The sequence below is a fragment of the Siniperca chuatsi genome, linkage group LG4, assembly GCF_020085105.1.
Source record: "Siniperca chuatsi isolate FFG_IHB_CAS linkage group LG4, ASM2008510v1, whole genome shotgun sequence".
Classification (NCBI taxonomy): Eukaryota; Metazoa; Chordata; class Actinopteri; order Centrarchiformes; family Sinipercidae; genus Siniperca; species Siniperca chuatsi.
In genome coordinates, this window is record NC_058045.1 from 26059439 (window position 1) to 26078278 (window position 18840).

The 18840-nt window shown below is 38.5% G+C and overlaps 2 protein-coding genes across 2 annotated transcripts; both read left to right on the forward strand.

Annotated features, from left to right (window-relative positions):
• The first annotated feature begins 32 nt into the window (after positions 1 to 32).
• On the forward strand, positions 33 to 3486 carry polr2c (RNA polymerase II subunit C). The gene is made up of 9 exons (XM_044192191.1): positions 33 to 236; positions 614 to 663; positions 881 to 949; positions 1066 to 1118; positions 1782 to 1910; positions 1993 to 2044; positions 2213 to 2381; positions 2490 to 2564; positions 2849 to 3486. The coding sequence occupies exons 1-9, from the start codon at positions 151 to 153 to the stop codon at positions 2991 to 2993; spliced, it is 828 nt and encodes a 275-aa protein (XP_044048126.1). The 5' UTR covers positions 33 to 150; the 3' UTR covers positions 2994 to 3486.
• A 964-nt stretch (positions 3487 to 4450) lies between these two features.
• Positions 4451 to 18314, forward strand: LOC122875293 (diacylglycerol O-acyltransferase 1-like). The gene is made up of 18 exons (XM_044194263.1): positions 4451 to 4613; positions 6455 to 6649; positions 8084 to 8171; positions 8326 to 8366; positions 8790 to 8875; positions 9541 to 9593; positions 9819 to 9924; positions 10052 to 10156; positions 10252 to 10311; positions 10410 to 10513; positions 11603 to 11641; positions 13459 to 13500; positions 13602 to 13646; positions 13811 to 13920; positions 14003 to 14068; positions 14192 to 14279; positions 15709 to 15771; positions 16823 to 18314. The coding sequence occupies exons 2-18, from the start codon at positions 6507 to 6509 to the stop codon at positions 17033 to 17035; spliced, it is 1452 nt and encodes a 483-aa protein (XP_044050198.1). The 5' UTR covers positions 4451 to 4613; positions 6455 to 6506; the 3' UTR covers positions 17036 to 18314.
• Positions 18315 to 18840: the final 526 nt, after the last annotated feature.

Sequence of the window (18840 nt, forward strand, 5' to 3'; positions counted from 1 at the left end):
TCAATGAGACCAATCATTAAGCGGACTTCCATCTCCTGACCAATCAGCGGGTGGTAAATAATTCCGTGGAGGTCTTCAAGTCGAAGTAGTAGAGTGTGTGGACTGTGGACGATTTTACAACCTTAATTTTAGGCTTATTTAACTCCAGTAATGCCGTATGCTAACCAACCGACGGTGAAGATCACTGAGCTGACAGACGAAAATGTCAAATTTGTCATTGAAAACACTGATTTGGCGTGAGTTTTGACTTAATTGTACATTCAGAGAGAGAGAGAGAGACAGTGTGTGAGACAGAGAGCAGCCATTTTTCTTCTGAGCACCAAAACTGATGTTATTAGAGAACTTACACGTCAAATAACTGTACCAAGGTACCACGCACTGAAATAATAATGCTCTCTGTAGCTGGGCATCTCCGTAACCTAAATGTGTGTGTGTGTTTGTGTGTATACTGAAGATAAATCTAGGTAACGTAAGAGGTGAACAAAGAGTCGTTTTGTTATTTAGCAGTGATCTAAGTTTCCCAGTCAGCGACATTAATGGTTAGTAGAGCGTAATTTATGTTGCTTGTTATAACCGTTTACCTCTTAAAAACACCCGTCTGTCTCCTTTTCAGGGTTGCAAACTCTATCCGCCGTGTCTTCATGTCAGAGGTTGCCACTATAGGTATAGTAACTTTTTGTTAGTCATAGATTTTGTTTATATTTGCATTCTTACTTACTCCTACTCTGTACTGCAACTGCTGCACAACAATTTCCCTCGGGATAAATAAAGGTCTGTCTTATCAGCAACATTGGAAAATGTAATCTCCGTAGCACTTACACAGTAATGCGTCACAAAAACTGTAAATGACTAACTTGAACTTGCATTACTTTATTTGCAGCGATTGACTGGATCCAGATCGATGCCAATTCATCAGTACTGCATGATGAGTTCGTTGCACACAGAGTTGGTATGTATCACAGTGTTTTATGATAAGCTTGTAATGTAATATTATTGTTTCAGTATGACCAGAGAGGATACTTGTAAAGGCTGCTGTAACAACATTGATGTTTCCTGTGTTGTTAGGTCTCATACCTCTCACAAGTGACGACATCGTGGACAAAATGCAGTATTCTAGGGTTAAGTATACTTTCGTTTCAGTCATCGGTGAGGTAGCCCAGTGACCCTTAAATGCAACACCATTAATACTGAACCACTGCTGGTACTGAAACACAAGTTAGATTGTTCTATACGCTAAACTCAAGACTACAGAATGATTGGGATTTTGCCAATAGGTCAATTAAATACATTCTTACTGTGTTTTTATATTCACTGGCTTTTATCTTCCCCACTTTTTTACACTTTTACGCTATGTTTGTCTGATTTTCTCTTGTGAATGTTTCCTGTTTTGCCTTCTCCTTAAGTTGAATCCTTAAATTTAGTACTATCATTTATCATATCATTGTTATCGTTTCATGGTATCTTCCCAATACCGTAAATCTTGACAGTTTTGTCTAAACACTAAAAAGTAACTACTACATTGGATAACACCCTCCATCCTCATGCAGTCCAGTGTGATAGACGTCAGCTTGAGTGCTCTGTGTGGGATATGGGAACAGCATCCTCAAGATTTTAATTTTATTTTTTTACCTTATCTCTGAACACTAGTTTTATATAAAATATGGCGTGTAATAATGGGATATTATACCAATGTCCCGGCAGAACTTGTTCCCGGTTGTAACTGTTTACTGGAGGACAGACATCATTTTCTCTCTGTCTGCCTGCATCTGATCCTCCTGCAGGACTGCACCTGTGATGATTTTTGTCCAGAGTGTTCTGTTGAGTTGACGCTGGATGTTCGATGTACTGAGGACCAGACGCGTCATGTCACCTCACGTGACCTTTTGTCCAACAACCCCAGAGTCATCCCGGTGAGTCTTTTCTCCGTTTTTATTGAAGTCATTAGAGGGGAGTGGAAGCAGAAGAAAAAGCTGACAGTGTTTCGTTTTCCAGGTGACGTCCAGGAGTCGAGACAATGATCCCAACGACTATGTTGAACAGGATGGTAAGCTTAAAGCTTTCTAGACGGGTAAACACTGGCTGTTAAGTTCCTTGTCATTTCCTTAACCATATTATTGTCAGGTGTCTGTTTTTCCATCATTTTTATCCTACATTTGAAACATTTACCTTTTTCCTTACTCTCTCCACTTCCTCATTTACTAACACAACGCAGACATTTTACTGGTGAAGCTTCGTAAAGGTCAGGAACTGCGGCTCAGGGCATACGCCAAGAAAGGCTTTGGTAAGGAGCACGCCAAGTGGAACCCAACGGCGGGGGTTTCCTTTGAGTACGACCCAGACAACGCACTGAGGCACACAGTCTACCCGCGACCTGAGGAGTGGTATGTTTTCATTTCAATATGGCTCATCATAACGGATGAATGTTAAATGTATAATATTGAAAAATGACTGAAAGATGAATTGACGTACTGTATCGCTCTGGTTCCCAGGCCAAAGAGTGAATACTCAGAGATTGAGGAGGATGAGGTTCAGGCTCCCTATGACCCCAATGGAAAGCCAGAAAGGTGAGGAGAGAATCTCCCTCAGACTGGAGTTGATGAGGGTACATTTTGTTATTATAATGTTAGCCAATGGGACATGTTTCTATGAACTGAAATGACCAGTAAGCCTGTAAATTATAGTCACTACTCCATTATAATAAACTGCATGGGAAGCATAGTCAGGTGGTTGAATATGGTGCAACGGTATAATGATACCAAATAAAATATTAGTTTATAAATGCCTAAAAATAAAGCAGAATGCAAGTGTCCGTAGTCCAGCAGCTCATCTGTGACATTTCCCTGCACAGGTTCTTTTACAACGTGGAGTCATGCGGCTCTCTGCGACCAGAGACTATTGTCATGTCAGCGCTGGCTGTCCTCAAGAAGAAGCTGAGTGACCTGCAGACTCAGCTGAGCCACGAGATCCAGAGCGACGTGCTCACCATCAACTGAGGGCCACGCCCTCGCAGAGCAGGACCAGCATCTACACTCTGTCATGACCAGAGTTCCGATTTCGGATCACTGTTCATGGCACACGTTCAAATATTGTTTATGGAATTAGGTGTATCCTCCCTCGATACTGACCTTGGATCTGTATGTGTCTGTTATCAAAGGCCAATCAGTGATTCTTGAGCTGTGGGCAGTTTGAAGCAATAAGAGAACTCTTTTGGCCTGAGAGTTGTAAAAACTATTATTAGAAATCAACGCTCATTATTATGAGACCTCCATGGTGAAAATTATAAATGATGTGAAAATGATTTTCATTTATCTGGACATGTATTCTTGATCACCAGCAGTGATTGTAAGCTGTGTGTGCTAAAGCATCCAGTGCAGGGTCCGTGTCTGAGAGGGAGTTTGTTTCAGAATGATACAAATTTTGTTTTGTTAAACTATTACATTATTATTTTGTTAAATGTTACTTTTTAAATAAATCTGTTTTGAGGAACTTGGTAATCTTGTAATTTCTCAGTGGGTTTAAGATTACTTTCAATTCAGTTTTAGTTTTCTGTTTTTATAACCACAAATGCTCAAACGCCTGGAAAATAGGAAAATGCATAAGTCATAAAAACTCCCTTTCAAGGCCAAAAAAATTAAGACATGAGAAACAATAAGTATAATGTTTTAAATGATTTGCAAAAGAGAAAAAGACATTTGTTTATTAGTCAGAAGTCTTCTTTCTAATTGTAGCTGTGCAGTGCCAGGTTTCTGGGTTGGTGAAGTGGGAATTTGCATCTTCATAGCCAGTGTGGGTTTTGTCAAGTCAGACAGAGACAGCCAGGGTATTACAGAAGGAAGGCAATGCAGCTTCAAAGTAAAAGCTTACATCAACCCACAGCTGTGGATTCAAATGAGCTTTTAGTTGTTGGATTGAAACTGTTGTCTGCTCAGATGTCCTAAACTTATAAAAACAACCACTGCATCATTATGTATTTTACCTGGGAGAGGTGGGGCCCAGTAAATGACTGACATGATCTTGTCGTTTTGCCTTTATGATAAATTATTAGACAATGAACCAGAAGTTTTTACTTGATCTTCACACTCTTATTAAGAAATCCATTCAAGATCCTAATTCGATACATTTAGGCTATAGAGCCAATATAAACATTTTTGGGTTGTGTGGTATTCTTCTGCTGTAATGGCTTTGTCAAGTAGTCTATTGCTTTAACATCATTTCACTAAAATGACATGATGAAATAAATATAAACCCATTATTTACTTGCATTTGCTATAATATACAACACCAAAATATGATCAACATTAAAAAGTGCATTTACGCAAATGGATGAAAAACATGATACAATAAAAATAAAATGGTGGTGAACTTTGACGCATTTATTCTGGTTTTGCACGAGAATTTTCCTCGAGGAGGCTTTTATTTTGAATGTTATGAGAAGAGGCGATATATTTATTCCAGTGGGCTTCAAGTGCGACACCGGCCATCTCACACTCCCAGATGGAATCAGAGGTAAAAATATCCCTGTGCAGACACACACATCCGGACAGCAGGCTAATGAGCTGTGGGTGTTGCGACATGCCAGAGAGGATGCTGAGTTTTTGCGGGGGGATGACAAGGTAAGCCGTTTTCTGTCGTTAGAGAAGGTCACGCCGAGCTGCATTCAGGTTTCTGGCAATTTAAAGTTTCATCTGTTAGCAACAAATGTAACATGAAATATTAAAATCACACAATATGGGTCCTGAATTAGCTAGGAGCAGTTATTTAATTCGGCATACATGTATTCTACCAAGCAGCAAGAAAAACCCCAACTTTTGTAATTATAATGTTACAGTATATATATATATATATATAATTATAATTGGCATGTTACAAGATACCGCCCACCTTGGTGTATTTGTGGGAAGAAGGTCGCAGGAATAACTACGGAGCCTCCTAAAGGTCATGGCGAAAAACATTTTGAGGACTACTTTTGCATTAACTCGCAATACTTTTCTTCTTCCACTCCTGAGCCATGTGTCTGTTCGGAATGGAAGGCAGTGTGGAGGAAGTTAATGCATTTAGCATTGTTTATGGACACCTCACTTTATATGATGTCCATTGCAAAGAAGTTATTACATAGAACATTATCAAACTTCTGGTTAGGAGCTGTATGTATAAGAACATCAATTATAGCTCCACACTTACAGCAACAGGCCTTCTACCAAAACCTTTGAACCAGTTACTTTAATTAGTTTTGTGCAAAGAACAGAGGACAGAGAACTTTCCAACCTGCGCTGGTCTGCATTCCTGATGTGTCTCTGCAGGTGGTTCAATGCTGTTTGCAGCTTTTCAGCCACCTTCTTGTTTGTTGCTTTTTATGACTCATACTACAGCACATTAGCTTTATGAGGTAGATTCAACTGCACATCTGTAATTCCGCCTCTGGAGACGTCTCCTTTCCTCAGTGAAACCCCTCTGGGGTCCAGTCCAGAGTCCAGTCCAGAGTCCAGTAACTGTTCACGGATGAAACCGACAGCATCCTGCAGATCTAAGAAATGATCTAAGAATTTGTTTAAGTTTTCTTACTAGTTACATAACATGCATGCCTATTGAGCAGTAGTACTATATCAGCCTACTTAATGCCCAGTTCAAAGTAAAGTTCAGTGACCTGACATACTGTTGCGTTGTGCTGGGAGCAACTGAGCGGAAATAGACATATGGCTGTAAAGGAATGGAAGAAGAAAAGTATTGCGAGGGAACGCAACACATAAAAAGTAGTCCTCAAAATTTTTTTACTGACCTTTAAAGGCTGTGACCTTTAGAGGGCTCCGTAAATAACTGACATACAGTATCTGGGTTTATGAAGATGCAGCTGGTATGTCATTGATTTACTGCTCTGCTCTCAGTCCAGTTCACACCATAGGTCACTGTTTCAAGAATGATAATGGTTTCACAACACATACAAAATGAAAAATGACAAGAAATGTTAACAAATATAAGCCCCAACTCTGTAGCCTACTGTAGACATATAAAGCACAAATCCAGGTTACTCGGGTTAATCACAAGCTGAATAATGAAATATTTAGTTGAGATAGCATTTTGTTTATGTTTTTCCCTCTCACAAAATGCATTTGTAGCTTACATGGTTATATACATTAAAACGTATGCCCGTTGCCTAGAAAAGCATAAGGGATAGACCATATTAATTATAAATATTGTTCGAATTTTTATTCTGACCATTTTTCGTTTTTTGTTACATTTAAATAATTATCTTACCACACTCTGAGGTTTACTATATCCTGCCATGGCACTAGGGGTGGAGGAAAAAAAACCCTTTCAATTCAAATGTTGTGATTTTTGTTTTCTCTCAAATAAAGGGCATCTTAATATTTCATCTTCATGATCTGGTAAGACAGTGATAAGGATTTGATGTTTCAGAGCAAAGTATACGATAAGCTCATTCCTGTTTTTCCTCAAGGTGAATTCAACTTCCCAAGTTTACCCCTGTGGACAAGCCCTGAGACGCAGAGATGGCTGTGATGAGGAAGAGGTTCTCCTCTGTCTGCTCCTCTTCCTCGGCTGAAGAAGACAGTGCAAGCCTCTATGACAGCGTTCCCGTTTCTGCCACTGATCCACCCAGTGAACAAGAACATCCCTATGCATCTCTGCTCGAGTAAGCTTTCTCTGCTGCCTCCATCGCTTCTTCATAGCTGTCAACTGGCAGATACAAGACTTCGATAGAGGAGGAAGTATTCACATCTTTTACTTACGTAAAAGTAGCAATACAACATTGTCAAATACTCCATTAAAAGTAAAAGTCCTGCATTAAAAATGTTACGTAGGTAAACAATTATGTAATTATGCTAAATGTACTCAAAGTATAAAATCCAAAGTAATCAATGCTGAAAAATGGCCTCTGTGAGTGCGATACTGCTATATGTATATTATATTTTTGGATTATTACTGATGCATTATTGTGAAAGCAGCATTTTAATAATGTAGTTGGTCGAGGTAAAGCCAATTTTAAGCATTTTATATACTGTTGGGAAGTTAAATCTATGACAATGCATCATTTTATAAATTCACTATATGTTGTGTATGTAAAAACTTCATTTGTAAAGTAACTTGTCAAATAAATGGAGTAATATAAAATGTAGTGAAGTGTAGTGGATTCGAAGTATAAAGTCCTCAAGTGCAGGTACCTCACATTTGTACTTACGTACAGCACCTGAGTAAAAACACTTAGTTACATTCCATCACTGCAAGATCGTCATCATTTGGGCAAATTTAGTGAATCCAGAGTATTAAATTCTCCTTAGTTGCAGCCTCAGACTCTGAGTTAGGCTGATATGACCGCTGGATTGCTAAATCTTGAGTTGTTCAGTTTTAGTTTTGCGTTTTAGTACATTAGCACATTAGCTCTGCAGAGCTCTTGAGATCCATTACAGCAGTTTTTCTAGCGCCCTTAAATGTGTAGAGTTCTTCCTGTCCATACTTGATAGTGATTTTAGCGTAACTACTTTGACGAATTATTAGACGTACTGTAAATCGCCAAGCTATCAGCTTAGTGGAAAGTTTTGCATGTATCCTACTTCAGATATGGCTTCTGTCTGTTTTGCTTGTTTTTGACACCATCTTAACGATAAAAATGCTATAAGACATAAGGACTCACTGAAGTTGAGTAACACTAAAATGCTCCACTTCTGTCTGAAACTCATGACCACAGCATTGTTACATTGTGTGCAGATTATATTTGTCCTTGTATTGCTCGGGGAACTCCAGTGAATGTGCAAGGCTGTTATTCTCTCAGAGAAGAATCCGCGAGGCGATCAAGATCACACTTCAGAGATAATAAGAGGAGAGGGAGGGATGAAGGTTTTTTGTAACTCTTAAGTATGAGAACATGCTGGTAACACCAGTATAGACATCTACACTGATAACATGTATAGTATCTGCTGCAGGTAGCATCTATCTACAGGGGGGAATGTGTGGTCAAAGGTGATTGAAGGTGCAGTCACACCAGAACTAGCAAGGTGACAATTACTTAAAGACTGGGGAAAGATAAGCCTCACACATGATGATGACTAAAACGAGTCTCTTTGTCCAGTTGTCATCGTGTCCAAGACTCTTTGCTGAGCTCCAACAGCAGCTTCACCGGATACAGAGGCATCCTCAACTGGATCATCATTCTCCTGGTCATTTTTCCCATTTCATCCTGTTGATTGTATAGATAGATATTTATTAGTTACCAAACATGTGCTTTAAATTTAAGGGGGTTAAACCTCTGACTTATGACTTAATAACTGACTGGTGTTTTCCTGTCTGTATGTGTGTCATTCTGACTTTCAGATCCTGACTCATGCTCACTTGTTTTTGGAGAATTTCATACAGTGAGTATAAAGAGATGCACCCATGCATATACACATTCTAAAGGCAAAACCCTTATCTATTGTACATTTTCTACTGATATTGAATTTTGATTTTTGATACATTTTCACATCCTCATTTAACAAGTGCGCACACATGATTTGTGTAAATTAGAGTATTACAGTTTAATATTAGCTTCTAATGGGGTTGGGGACTAAATGGTCCTTTGGTAATTATGACTAAAAACAGCGAGGAGATGTTTGATTTATTTGTCAAGTTTAATTGTAATTAAATTGGTGCGGTCATAAGCTCAGAAAAAAGCTAGTACGTGGACCTTGGGTTAAGACTTTGGGGTTTTTTTGTTTTGGTCAAACCATATAATTAAAAATGTTCCATATACATAATTTGTATTAGACTTTTGTCCTTTGTTTTCCTCCTCTTAACAGACATGGCTTTTTGATAGATGTCAAAAAAGTGTTGGAGCATCTCATCGAGGACAACTGCAATTGGCCATCTGTCAACCTCATACTGGGTGAGAAACTCTTTTAGATAGAACTGTGGCAAAAATACCAACAGCCATAGGTAAAAAGAAAATTACATTAGATCAGCCTTTAGTTAAAAGAGTACTCCGCCTATTTAACGTTGCACTCCTGTAACATTGTCTGACTCGCGATAGACAGGTAAAAAAAACGCTCACAATTGATGCAGCAGAGCCAGAGATGTCATCTCCTTTATTCCACACATTCTTCTTCCTTGTCAAAACTTGGCGCCGACATTACCCACAATGCAACTCAGCCTCCAAAAATTTCGGTCAGGGATTCAGGTGTGTTATGCTAGTAGTGGCTAATGTAGCCTCGAGCCTTTAGCCTCAGACAGAGATGAGGGGCGGGCTACAGAGGTCTGGGACACTTTCTAACTTTTCATTTTCAAAGTTGTAGTCTTCAGCTCCAACTGATGCTGACTCAAGTGACATCACTTAAGGCAGTTTGTCAGATTTCGTGCAGCTCCCTCTGGTGCCACAAGAGGCTTTATGCAACTTTTTTGAACACTTTGAGTAGTAGCTACTGTCCAAGACCTGCAAACAGACTTTGATGTGAGCTCTGGGGTGGGATTGGATTGTTGCTGCAGCAGCAAATAGTAAACACAACACACTTAGCCTGCTGTTGTGAATTAACAAAATATTTGTATTTCCTCTAGCTGCCAACATGTTTGCCATCTCAGCTTTGCTCCTTGAAAGGTCTCAGGAAAAGGTGAGACTGGTGCATTTTCTCTTTAATTTTGATCAAGGCTGTTCTGACTTAGAAAATGCATCAACCCCATGCCACAATTTAAATTCACACCATATCAGGTTTTATTTTTGAACCGTTTTAAAAAGCCATCTGAAGACATATCAGTCGTACTAGTATCCTATCAAGCGATTTGTCAACTGAAGGTCTTTGAAAGGTCAACACTTCTGTTCCATTTATTTCTGTCAGGATATGCTGTCCCCCACCAGCGCTCATCGTTTACATCTCACAAATCTGGGGTTGCTCCTGCTATTTCCTGCTGCAGTCATTGTACGGGAGCCTACAATATCAACAGGTAACAACTATAAACATATGCATCATATTAACTGTACATACAATTTGTAATGTTTAGCTCATCATGCTCTAAATTATGTTGCATCATTGCTGGGATGTTTCTGTTTTGTTTGTTTTTTGTCCACCAGGTGGAGCATTCTTCTCTCTCTGGTTCTACACTGCTCTGGGGATGAAGCTTTATTCATACCAGGAAACTAATCGCTGGTACAGACAAGCTCATTTAACTGATGCAGGTATTTTTCCAACACCAGAAGTTGCACTGATTTCATTTCAACAAAAACATAAACCAATCCAACAACTACTGCTTTTTATATCTGTGTGTTTTCAGAGACAGACAAGAATGTCTCTGTTGCGCAAAAAGCCCACAATGAGCATCTAACTTTCCAAGGTGAAACTGCTTGTCATTCATAAGATGATACTTAATCTCTTTACATTAACTTATTATGATAACTGTTGTCCTCTGTGACTCTGTCTTTGATTTCTCAGATCTGTATTATTTCCTGTTTGCCCCCACTCTGTGCTACCAGAGAGACTTCCCTTGTACTCCTAAGGTCCGGATCAATAAGCTACTGCACAGGCTGCTGGAAATGGTGAGCTGAACAGTGGCACCATTATCACTCATGGTTAGCTACTATTAGCTCCAGCAAAGTGAGACACGTAAGGACCTTCTTTTGGACCTCGTCTCCTTCCAAAATCTAAAAAAATCCCATATTACAGCAGTGTGGCTAGTATAATAATAATAAGCAGTCAAAAATAGTTATCCTTTGGCCTAAGAGGGTATTCATTGTGGAAGACTTAAAATGCCTAAATAAAACAAATCAAAGAAAGAAATAAAGTGAAATACAATACACAATGTTGTTGTATTTCCTTTTTATGTATGCATTTACTGTGTCATAATTAAATGGAAAAAACTTGTTAAAACTACAATTATTAAGCTTGGGGTTCCGCCCCTAAGTTGTGATTGGACAGTTGATTGTTTTTCATTTTGGCGTGGACATCTAAAAAAAGAAGCTCCCTTGTAAAACACCTCCTCATAAAAACTAATGACAGTGTATTTAGTGTTGTCGGATCAATGCTGCTCTCTGCTCTCTGCTGGATAACACTGAAATGCAATACACCTCTTCACTCTGTTTTCTGTGTTGTGATATGATTTTAATGTGGCATGGAAATTTCATGTCACAATGGAAATCAATTCATGCAGTCATCAATCCTGTTAACATAGGTTTTCATTCATAGTTATGATAGTACATGCATAAATGAAAAGGAAATACATATAACAATGTGTGTTGTATTTCATTTTTTTCTTTATTGGTTTGCTTTTATTTAGGCATTTTAAGTCTTCCATAATTCACAAATGGTTTATACTGCCAAAATAATGTAACTTACCACCTTATGTTGGTATAAAATGTTGGGGATGATTGCTGTTACACAGGTAGAAAATTGTTTTGTCACTTTGACCAAATGAACTGCAGTTACTTGGTATTTCCATATTAATGTCTGTATGCATAAATCATCCATAGTTCATATGTACAATTAACAAGTTCTATTTATTTTGGCAGTTTCAACATGATCTTCGATTGATGCAGTGGATCTACTTATAACGGGCCTGTCCAGATATACTGTAGGTCTTATGGATGGAAACACTGCGGCTTGTTAATTGTGTCATTTTCTATCTTTAGGTCATCGTTATCCAGATCATGGTTGGAATTGTGCAGCAGGTACAGCAGCTGGTTAAAGTACTTCCTATATTGTACAGTACGTTACTGTGTACTGTGTATCATGACGTAGGATGTCATGTATGTGTGATATGTTATGGTGTAGTACAAGATGTGTCTGAAATGTTGCAGTACGCAGCATATAATACCATGAAACTAACTTCCTCCCCACTTTTATGTAGATTGGGGGTCGTGCTCACCTACTTCTGATATTTATAACTCATAAATAAGTAATTTGTGTTGTTAGACAGCCCCCTGAAATTGTCCTGTTTAATCAGCTGCAATGTTCAAGTTTTTTGACAAAAATGAACTATCAAAACGTACGCATAAAGGTCAAGCTGATGTAAACCTTGATAGACAGGTAGAAAAACTTTGTTCCTTTTCTATGTAGCTATTTTTTATGTGAAAACCTTCACATCACGTGTTTAATCCCATTGTCATGGGCCTTGTAGTTGTTGAATGCTAACAAAGTAAACATTACAGTATGTTTTTATTTTTAACATGAGGATGTAGTCAATGTTTTCTGTCCCGTACAGTAGCAGAGACTGTACTCAGTTTGCTTAGAATATGGACAGAAAAACTGCGGTATCATGTTTAGGATTTTCAAACAGAATGATGAAAGAAACCCGCTATGAGAAAATACTGGTACATTGTGTTACAGAGGCTAGTGGAAGAGAAGCTAATGTAAAGGAGGAAGTAGACTTAGCTCCGCTATAGTGTAATTTGTTACACTGTACTACGCTATATTAAGGAATAATGAGCTGCATGGCTATTGACCAGTTGCCAAAATCAAAATATCAGAATTGTTTATTCATATTTTGGAACAATATGTGCTTTTTCTAAAAAAGTCTTTTATCATTGTGCAAACTGTAATAGTATATATTGCCACAGTACTGTATATCAGTATGATAGTATAGTGTTGTAATTTTTTTTCTCCCTTGACTTGGTTCCCTGAAATGCTGTTTCTAATCATTTTATGAGTCAGTATTTTTAGCCATGCTAGCGACATGGCTGTAGGGATGGCACTGTCGGTCTGTCAGTCGGTCAGTCGGTTGGACTGGATTATCTCAGCAACTATCAAATGGATTGTCATGTAACTTTGACCAGACATTCATGGTCCCCAGAGGATGAATCCTACTGAATTTGGTGATCCTCTGACTTCTTCTGTAGCGCCACCAACAAGTTGACATTTTTGGCTTTTAGTGAAATATCTTGACAACTATTGTTGTGGATGGATGCCATACAATTTGTATACATTTTCAAGGTGTCCCATAGATGGAGCTGACTTTGGTGGTCCCCATACTTTTCCTCTAGCGCCACCAGTAGGTCAAAGTTTTCACTTATCCTGTGAAATATCTCAACATCTACTGGATGAATTGGCACAAAATTTGTTACAGACATCCATGTTTTCCAGAGGATGTATCGTAATGACTTTGACTTTTCATCTAGCGCCAACATCAGATCAAAATTTCAATTTGTCCAATACTTTGGTTCATGATCAGATACCTGCAGAACTAATGACATTCCCATTAGCCTCAGCTGTATTTTGTGTTATTGTGCTGATTAGCAATGTTAGCATGCTAACAAACTAAACTAAGATGGTGAACATGGTAAACATTTTACCTTCTCAACATCAGCATGTTAACATTGTCAGTGTGAGCATGTTAGCATGCTGACATTAGTATTTAGCTCAAAGCACCGCTGTGCCAAAGGAAAGCCTCAGTCTTAGTCTTGTTTCTGAATATGTTAACTATGTAAATTTACACTGAATGCTATTACTGCCCTGTGACTGAGTCTTTTCTTTTTCCTTTTCCTCTCAGTGGATTGAGCCCATCTTCCAGAGATCAGAAAACTCCTTCTCTGTGAGTGAAACATTATCCCGCATAATTGTGAATATTAGAACAAACACAGCTTCCACACCTGTGTGAATGACCTTTTTTTTTTTGTTTATTCTTATACATAGAGTATGGACATCACTATGAGAGTGGAGCATCTGGTGGGACTGGTGGTGAGTGATTTTTATTTATTACTTTCGATATGTCTATACTCCTCGTATGTTTGGGCATGATAATTAGAGATAAAAGTCTGTACACTGTCATTCATTACAGTAATAGAGATAGTAGAGACTGCTGTTAAATGACATATTGGTATTGCTATATATTTTCTTGTCAGGCACCAACCCATTTCCTCTGGCTCCTCTTCTTCTTCTTGAGTCACTCCTACCTGAATTTCTGTGCAGAACTGCTGCGCTTTGGTGATCGTCATTTTTATGGCGACTGGTGGTCAGTTTTACAAAACAATTTCTGCACATTGTGTTGTTGCACATTCAGCACTGGCTCATGGCGGTTCATCTTTCATTTACAGGAACGCTACAACTCTGATCACTTTCTGGAAGAATTGGAATATTCCCTTTCAGAAATGGTGTCACAGGTATTTTAGTATAACAGAGCTAAAACTTTAAGTGTCACTCAGATGACATGAAAACCAAATCATTTCCCCTAACTTTTGCTTTCATCTCTTATGTCTTTGCTCCGTGTCTTCACTCGTATGAAGACATGTATACACACGGCTGGTGGAAAAGAATGTGCCCCCATCACGAGCAGAGTTAATGGTCTTCCTGATGTCAGCTGCTCTTTGTGAGGTACAGTCTGATACTGCATGAAGCTTGGTAGCAGAGGACATAAGACATTGGAAATTGGGAATGAATTGGGTTTTTAAGATGAACACCAGTACCTCTATCAAACTAGCAAGAAGCAAAGTTGTTCATTTTCACAAAAACAAAAACTCTACTATTACCTACACTAAGTAGATTATGAAATAGGTTTGAACAACAAGGGACAATGGTAATCTTGGACCTATAGTGGCAAGTAAGAAACTTTCTCCTGCTACAACAAAGTCAATAAATCTCAATATATACTGTATCTTAATTATATACTGACATGGCTGAAGTTTATCGAGAAAAATCCTCTTACACCACAGTGTGTTCAGACATATGTTAAATTCTAACATAAATTATAACAAGACTAACAAGACTAATGCATTGTGTTTTTAAGCTGAATACAAATTCCTGTATTTTGAGTATAATCTTGATAGCCAATATTTTGTGTTGATGTTGGTCAACATTCATGAAAGGGGCTCCGTGCAGCTGTACTTATGCCACATTGATGTCATATCAGAGTTAATTAGCACTGAACACAGTAAGGCTGATGAGAATGTCATCATTTTGAGGGAACTATGACGTTCACTTATGGTGCTAGATAAGGGATCATCAAAGTTATTACAATTCCTCCTGAGGGGGATATGAATGAACCAAATTTCATGTTAATCCATCGAATAGTTGTCAAGACTTTTCACTCAATACCCTAAATGGTTGGTGATAGAGGAAAAGTCAGAGTATTATCAAAGTCATTATGATTTTTTGTCTGGGAACCATGAATGTCTACAAAATTTGGTGCCAATCCATCGTGTAGATGTGGAGATATTTCCGTGGATAGTTGAATCCTTTGACCTGCTGGTGGCGCTAGATGAAAAGTCAGGGGATCACTAAAGTCAGTAGTATTCATTCTCTGGGGGCCATGAATGCCTGTACAAGCTTTCATGGCAATCCATCGAATTGTTGTTGAAACATTGCAGTCTGGATTGAAGTGTACTGCCTGACTGACAGACCGACATCGCCATCCCGAAATCCACGCCTGCTAAAAATATATACAACTAATGATACATGCTCATGGTTGTAGAATGTGGTCAAAAGATCTCATTATACCAATTCAAATTACAGACTTTCCATAGACAAATCAGTGTCAATAACCATAAATATTTAACAGTACAATTGCATCATTTGCATTATGTCAGACCATGGAATAATTTTTATAAAATTTTTAGTTTGCACTTATACAAAGCAGCATTAAAAACAGATAACAGCAGTGAACCAGAGGATCAGGGGCTGACAGTCTGAGGAAATCATTTTTGCAGAACATGAATCTTACTGTATGGAGATTAGAGGGCTATTGGCCCAAACAAACAATGAAATAATAATCTACTGTGATGTTTTTGTTTTCTCTTCTACACAGTATATGATTGCTCTGCCCCTGCATAGCTGTCGTCTGTGGATCTTACTCATGATGGTATTTGAGGTGAGCATGTCACACCAGTGCAGCTGGTGATTATTTACCTGGATGAGTTTAATGGTGGGAAAAGTTTGCAGTGTCTTTTTAAACTTTGAGATATAATTATTTCACGATCATGACAAACAAACTTTGTTGCATGAAAAAATAAATCATCTTGTGTCTTTTCTGGCCCTCCACACTTAACATGTACTGTACTTTAGATTCGACAGAGCAGAACCTATGTTTTATTAAAGGTTCTGTAAACGAGATTCTGAACATTAATATTGCAGCAAACAACTATTTGTCATATAAAGATATAGTGGAGTATAGTGCATGTGAGTCCGTCGTGTGAAACTGTTTGTCTGTGAGGAGAGCTGTTTTTTCCTCATCTAACTCGGTGAATTAAGGTTTTATTTTGACCAAACCAGAGTTGGTGATTGTTGGAACAGTGGAAAGACTAACAAAGATGGTTTTGGTGAGTTTTATTTTGTTTCTGTAGAGTTTGAATTAAGTGTGTTTAATGACTGTCTGTGAGATAAAATTATTGTTTTTTTCCAATAGAGTCTGGTGGCAGGGCGAGCGCGATAAAACGGCTGTTTCTGGTTAAACAAAAAGGATCTTACTGTTTAACAAAAAGGTCTATCTCTATATTTCCATAATGTTGTCAGACACTTAGAATAACAATCTGAGCCTGTCAGTGGCAAAAACAAGCACTATTAGTGGACATACTTTGACAGGCGCATTTGGCCACAGCAGCCATTGCTGCCCGTTTTGCGGCTACCAGTTGAGGCTTAGAGCCAGAATATTGGTGATTGTTGGGAACAGTGGAAACACTAACAAAGACAGTTTTGGTGAGTTTTATTTTGTTTCTGTCCAGTTTGAATGAAGTGTGTTTTACGATGATCTGCGAGGTAAAATTACTGTTTTTCTCAGTGGTGTCTGGTGCGCTGTAGCGCCCATTTGTTTTGGTCTGAGATGCTGGTGCTCTAGTGCGACATTTAGTGGCAGTGAATGTCGCTTACAGCTTCTATAAATCTTGGTGTATTTCTTTAGCTAACACTGTGTCTTCTCCTTCTAGCTTCTGGTTGCAGTATTCCTCGGAAACTATTTCCAGGGAAACTATGGTAACGGCTTAGTGTGGCTATGCCTGCTGCTGGGCCCTCTTCTGGCTGTGGTCACTTACTTTCATGACCACTACATCAGCTTCCATCACCATCATCATCAGTCATCATCCTCACCACTGACATCAGACCACCGTCTTCCCAGTGCAGTTTTCCTGCAGCCTCAGTGATCAAGGAGAAGTGAGAGAAATTCTATCATATTGTACTGTATTTACAAGTAAACCAAGAGGATATGGCTGTGATCCAAAGCTCAGTGAAGGCAAAGGATACATTTTGATGGAGTTACAATCCATGAGCTCTACCCAGTTCAGTAATATTTATATATGTTGTGTAGATTAATTAATGGACCTATTCCATACTAGCAAATTATGCTACAATACTTCCACATCTTACAAATATTTATGCAGTAAACAACTGATTTAGAATTTTTTTGTCTAATTTTGTACTTCTGAAGCTTGTTGAATGTAACCAAAAAATGAATTGCAACATGGCGAGACTGCAGCAATCTGAGCCACTGTGTTAGTCAGTAAAGGTCAAGATCATTCCTGTTATAATGATGTGAGTCAGCAGCACAGAAGATAAGGTTGCTGCTCACACACTGCTGTGTCAACATGTGGTTAAGGAGCCCTAGTTCATCTAAGTTTACCGTAAGTTTCATGGACGTGGTCTAATCAGGAAATACAGGGAATGATTGTACCTCGTGGTTCAATGAGTCCAAATGTGGAATGATTTAAAGCACGTCTACCAGCCAAGTAAAGTTTGTGTAGGCCTTAACGACAGTTAGAAATGCTTTGGCTTGTTCTCATAATTCCTCTGCTGTATTTTTATTTTATAGCATATAATAAATTATAGAGGCCTACCACTAAAAGATGTGTACTATTATTGTGCTCAGAAGATCACTTGATTTTACATCTTTAGTTAACTCTTAGTTACAGAACACATTAGACCTTTAACAAAGTGATTTGTCTCGTCTCAATGTCTATAATGGTAAAAGTGATGATCAGTACATGGTGCATAGTCTGTCAATGCTCTTCTTGTCACTGGAGCAGCGAAACACAAGGAGCCCAAATTGTCTTTGTATGGCCATGGCCGTACAAGGGTAGGGTATGTATTTATGTATGTATGTATGTAGCCTGTTGCTTTCAAGCACTCATCAAGTATAGTGCTTATGCATGTACATGACAGCATAATTATAATTTGCATAGAGCCCTACAAACAAACTATGCTGGAGTAGAAGGTATGTACTGAGGTCTCCTTAAGCAGACGTCACCGACAGTATCTGCCACGGACTATGTCACATGGAAAACATACATTAAACTTACTCACCTCATTATATGGTAAATTTAAAACTGCTGTAATCGATTTTTATATATAAGCAATGTATCGAAAGACCACAGTTCCCTTTCAGCTCTGCAACGAATTTCAGTGTCTATAAAAATGCAATGTCTATAGTTGTTTTGGTTTTCCAGCCCACGCCACTCTCATCAACCTTGTTTCCAGCAGACAGTTCTCCAGGCAGCTGTTTTCAGTGAAAAAGCTCTGATAAACCGACTGTACACGCTACTTTTCCAGTACCAAATGGCAGACAAAGGACAACATAGTAGAGCATTTAGCATTTAAAGAGCTAGATCTTTCCAAGAACATTGGTTTACATTCATTGGGTGGCGCCAATGTTGTATTCTCAGCTTGTTATGCTGCCCCCAAGTGGCCAAAAAAATTAAATTAATGCAGCTTTAAGTTGATAAAAATGTTAAGACATTCATTATTTTATCTCACCAAAAGAGAGAAAACTGCATATTGTTGGCACATCAGTGGTAAGAGATATTGTTAAAACAGTACCTTATGTGGCCTATATGTGGAGGAGCATATACACCAAGAACTAATGCCTACATGACACACATTAATGGGGCTGCTAAAGAAACATTATCATTTACAGAGACACAGAACTTTTACTATTTTACTGGAGGACAGATCA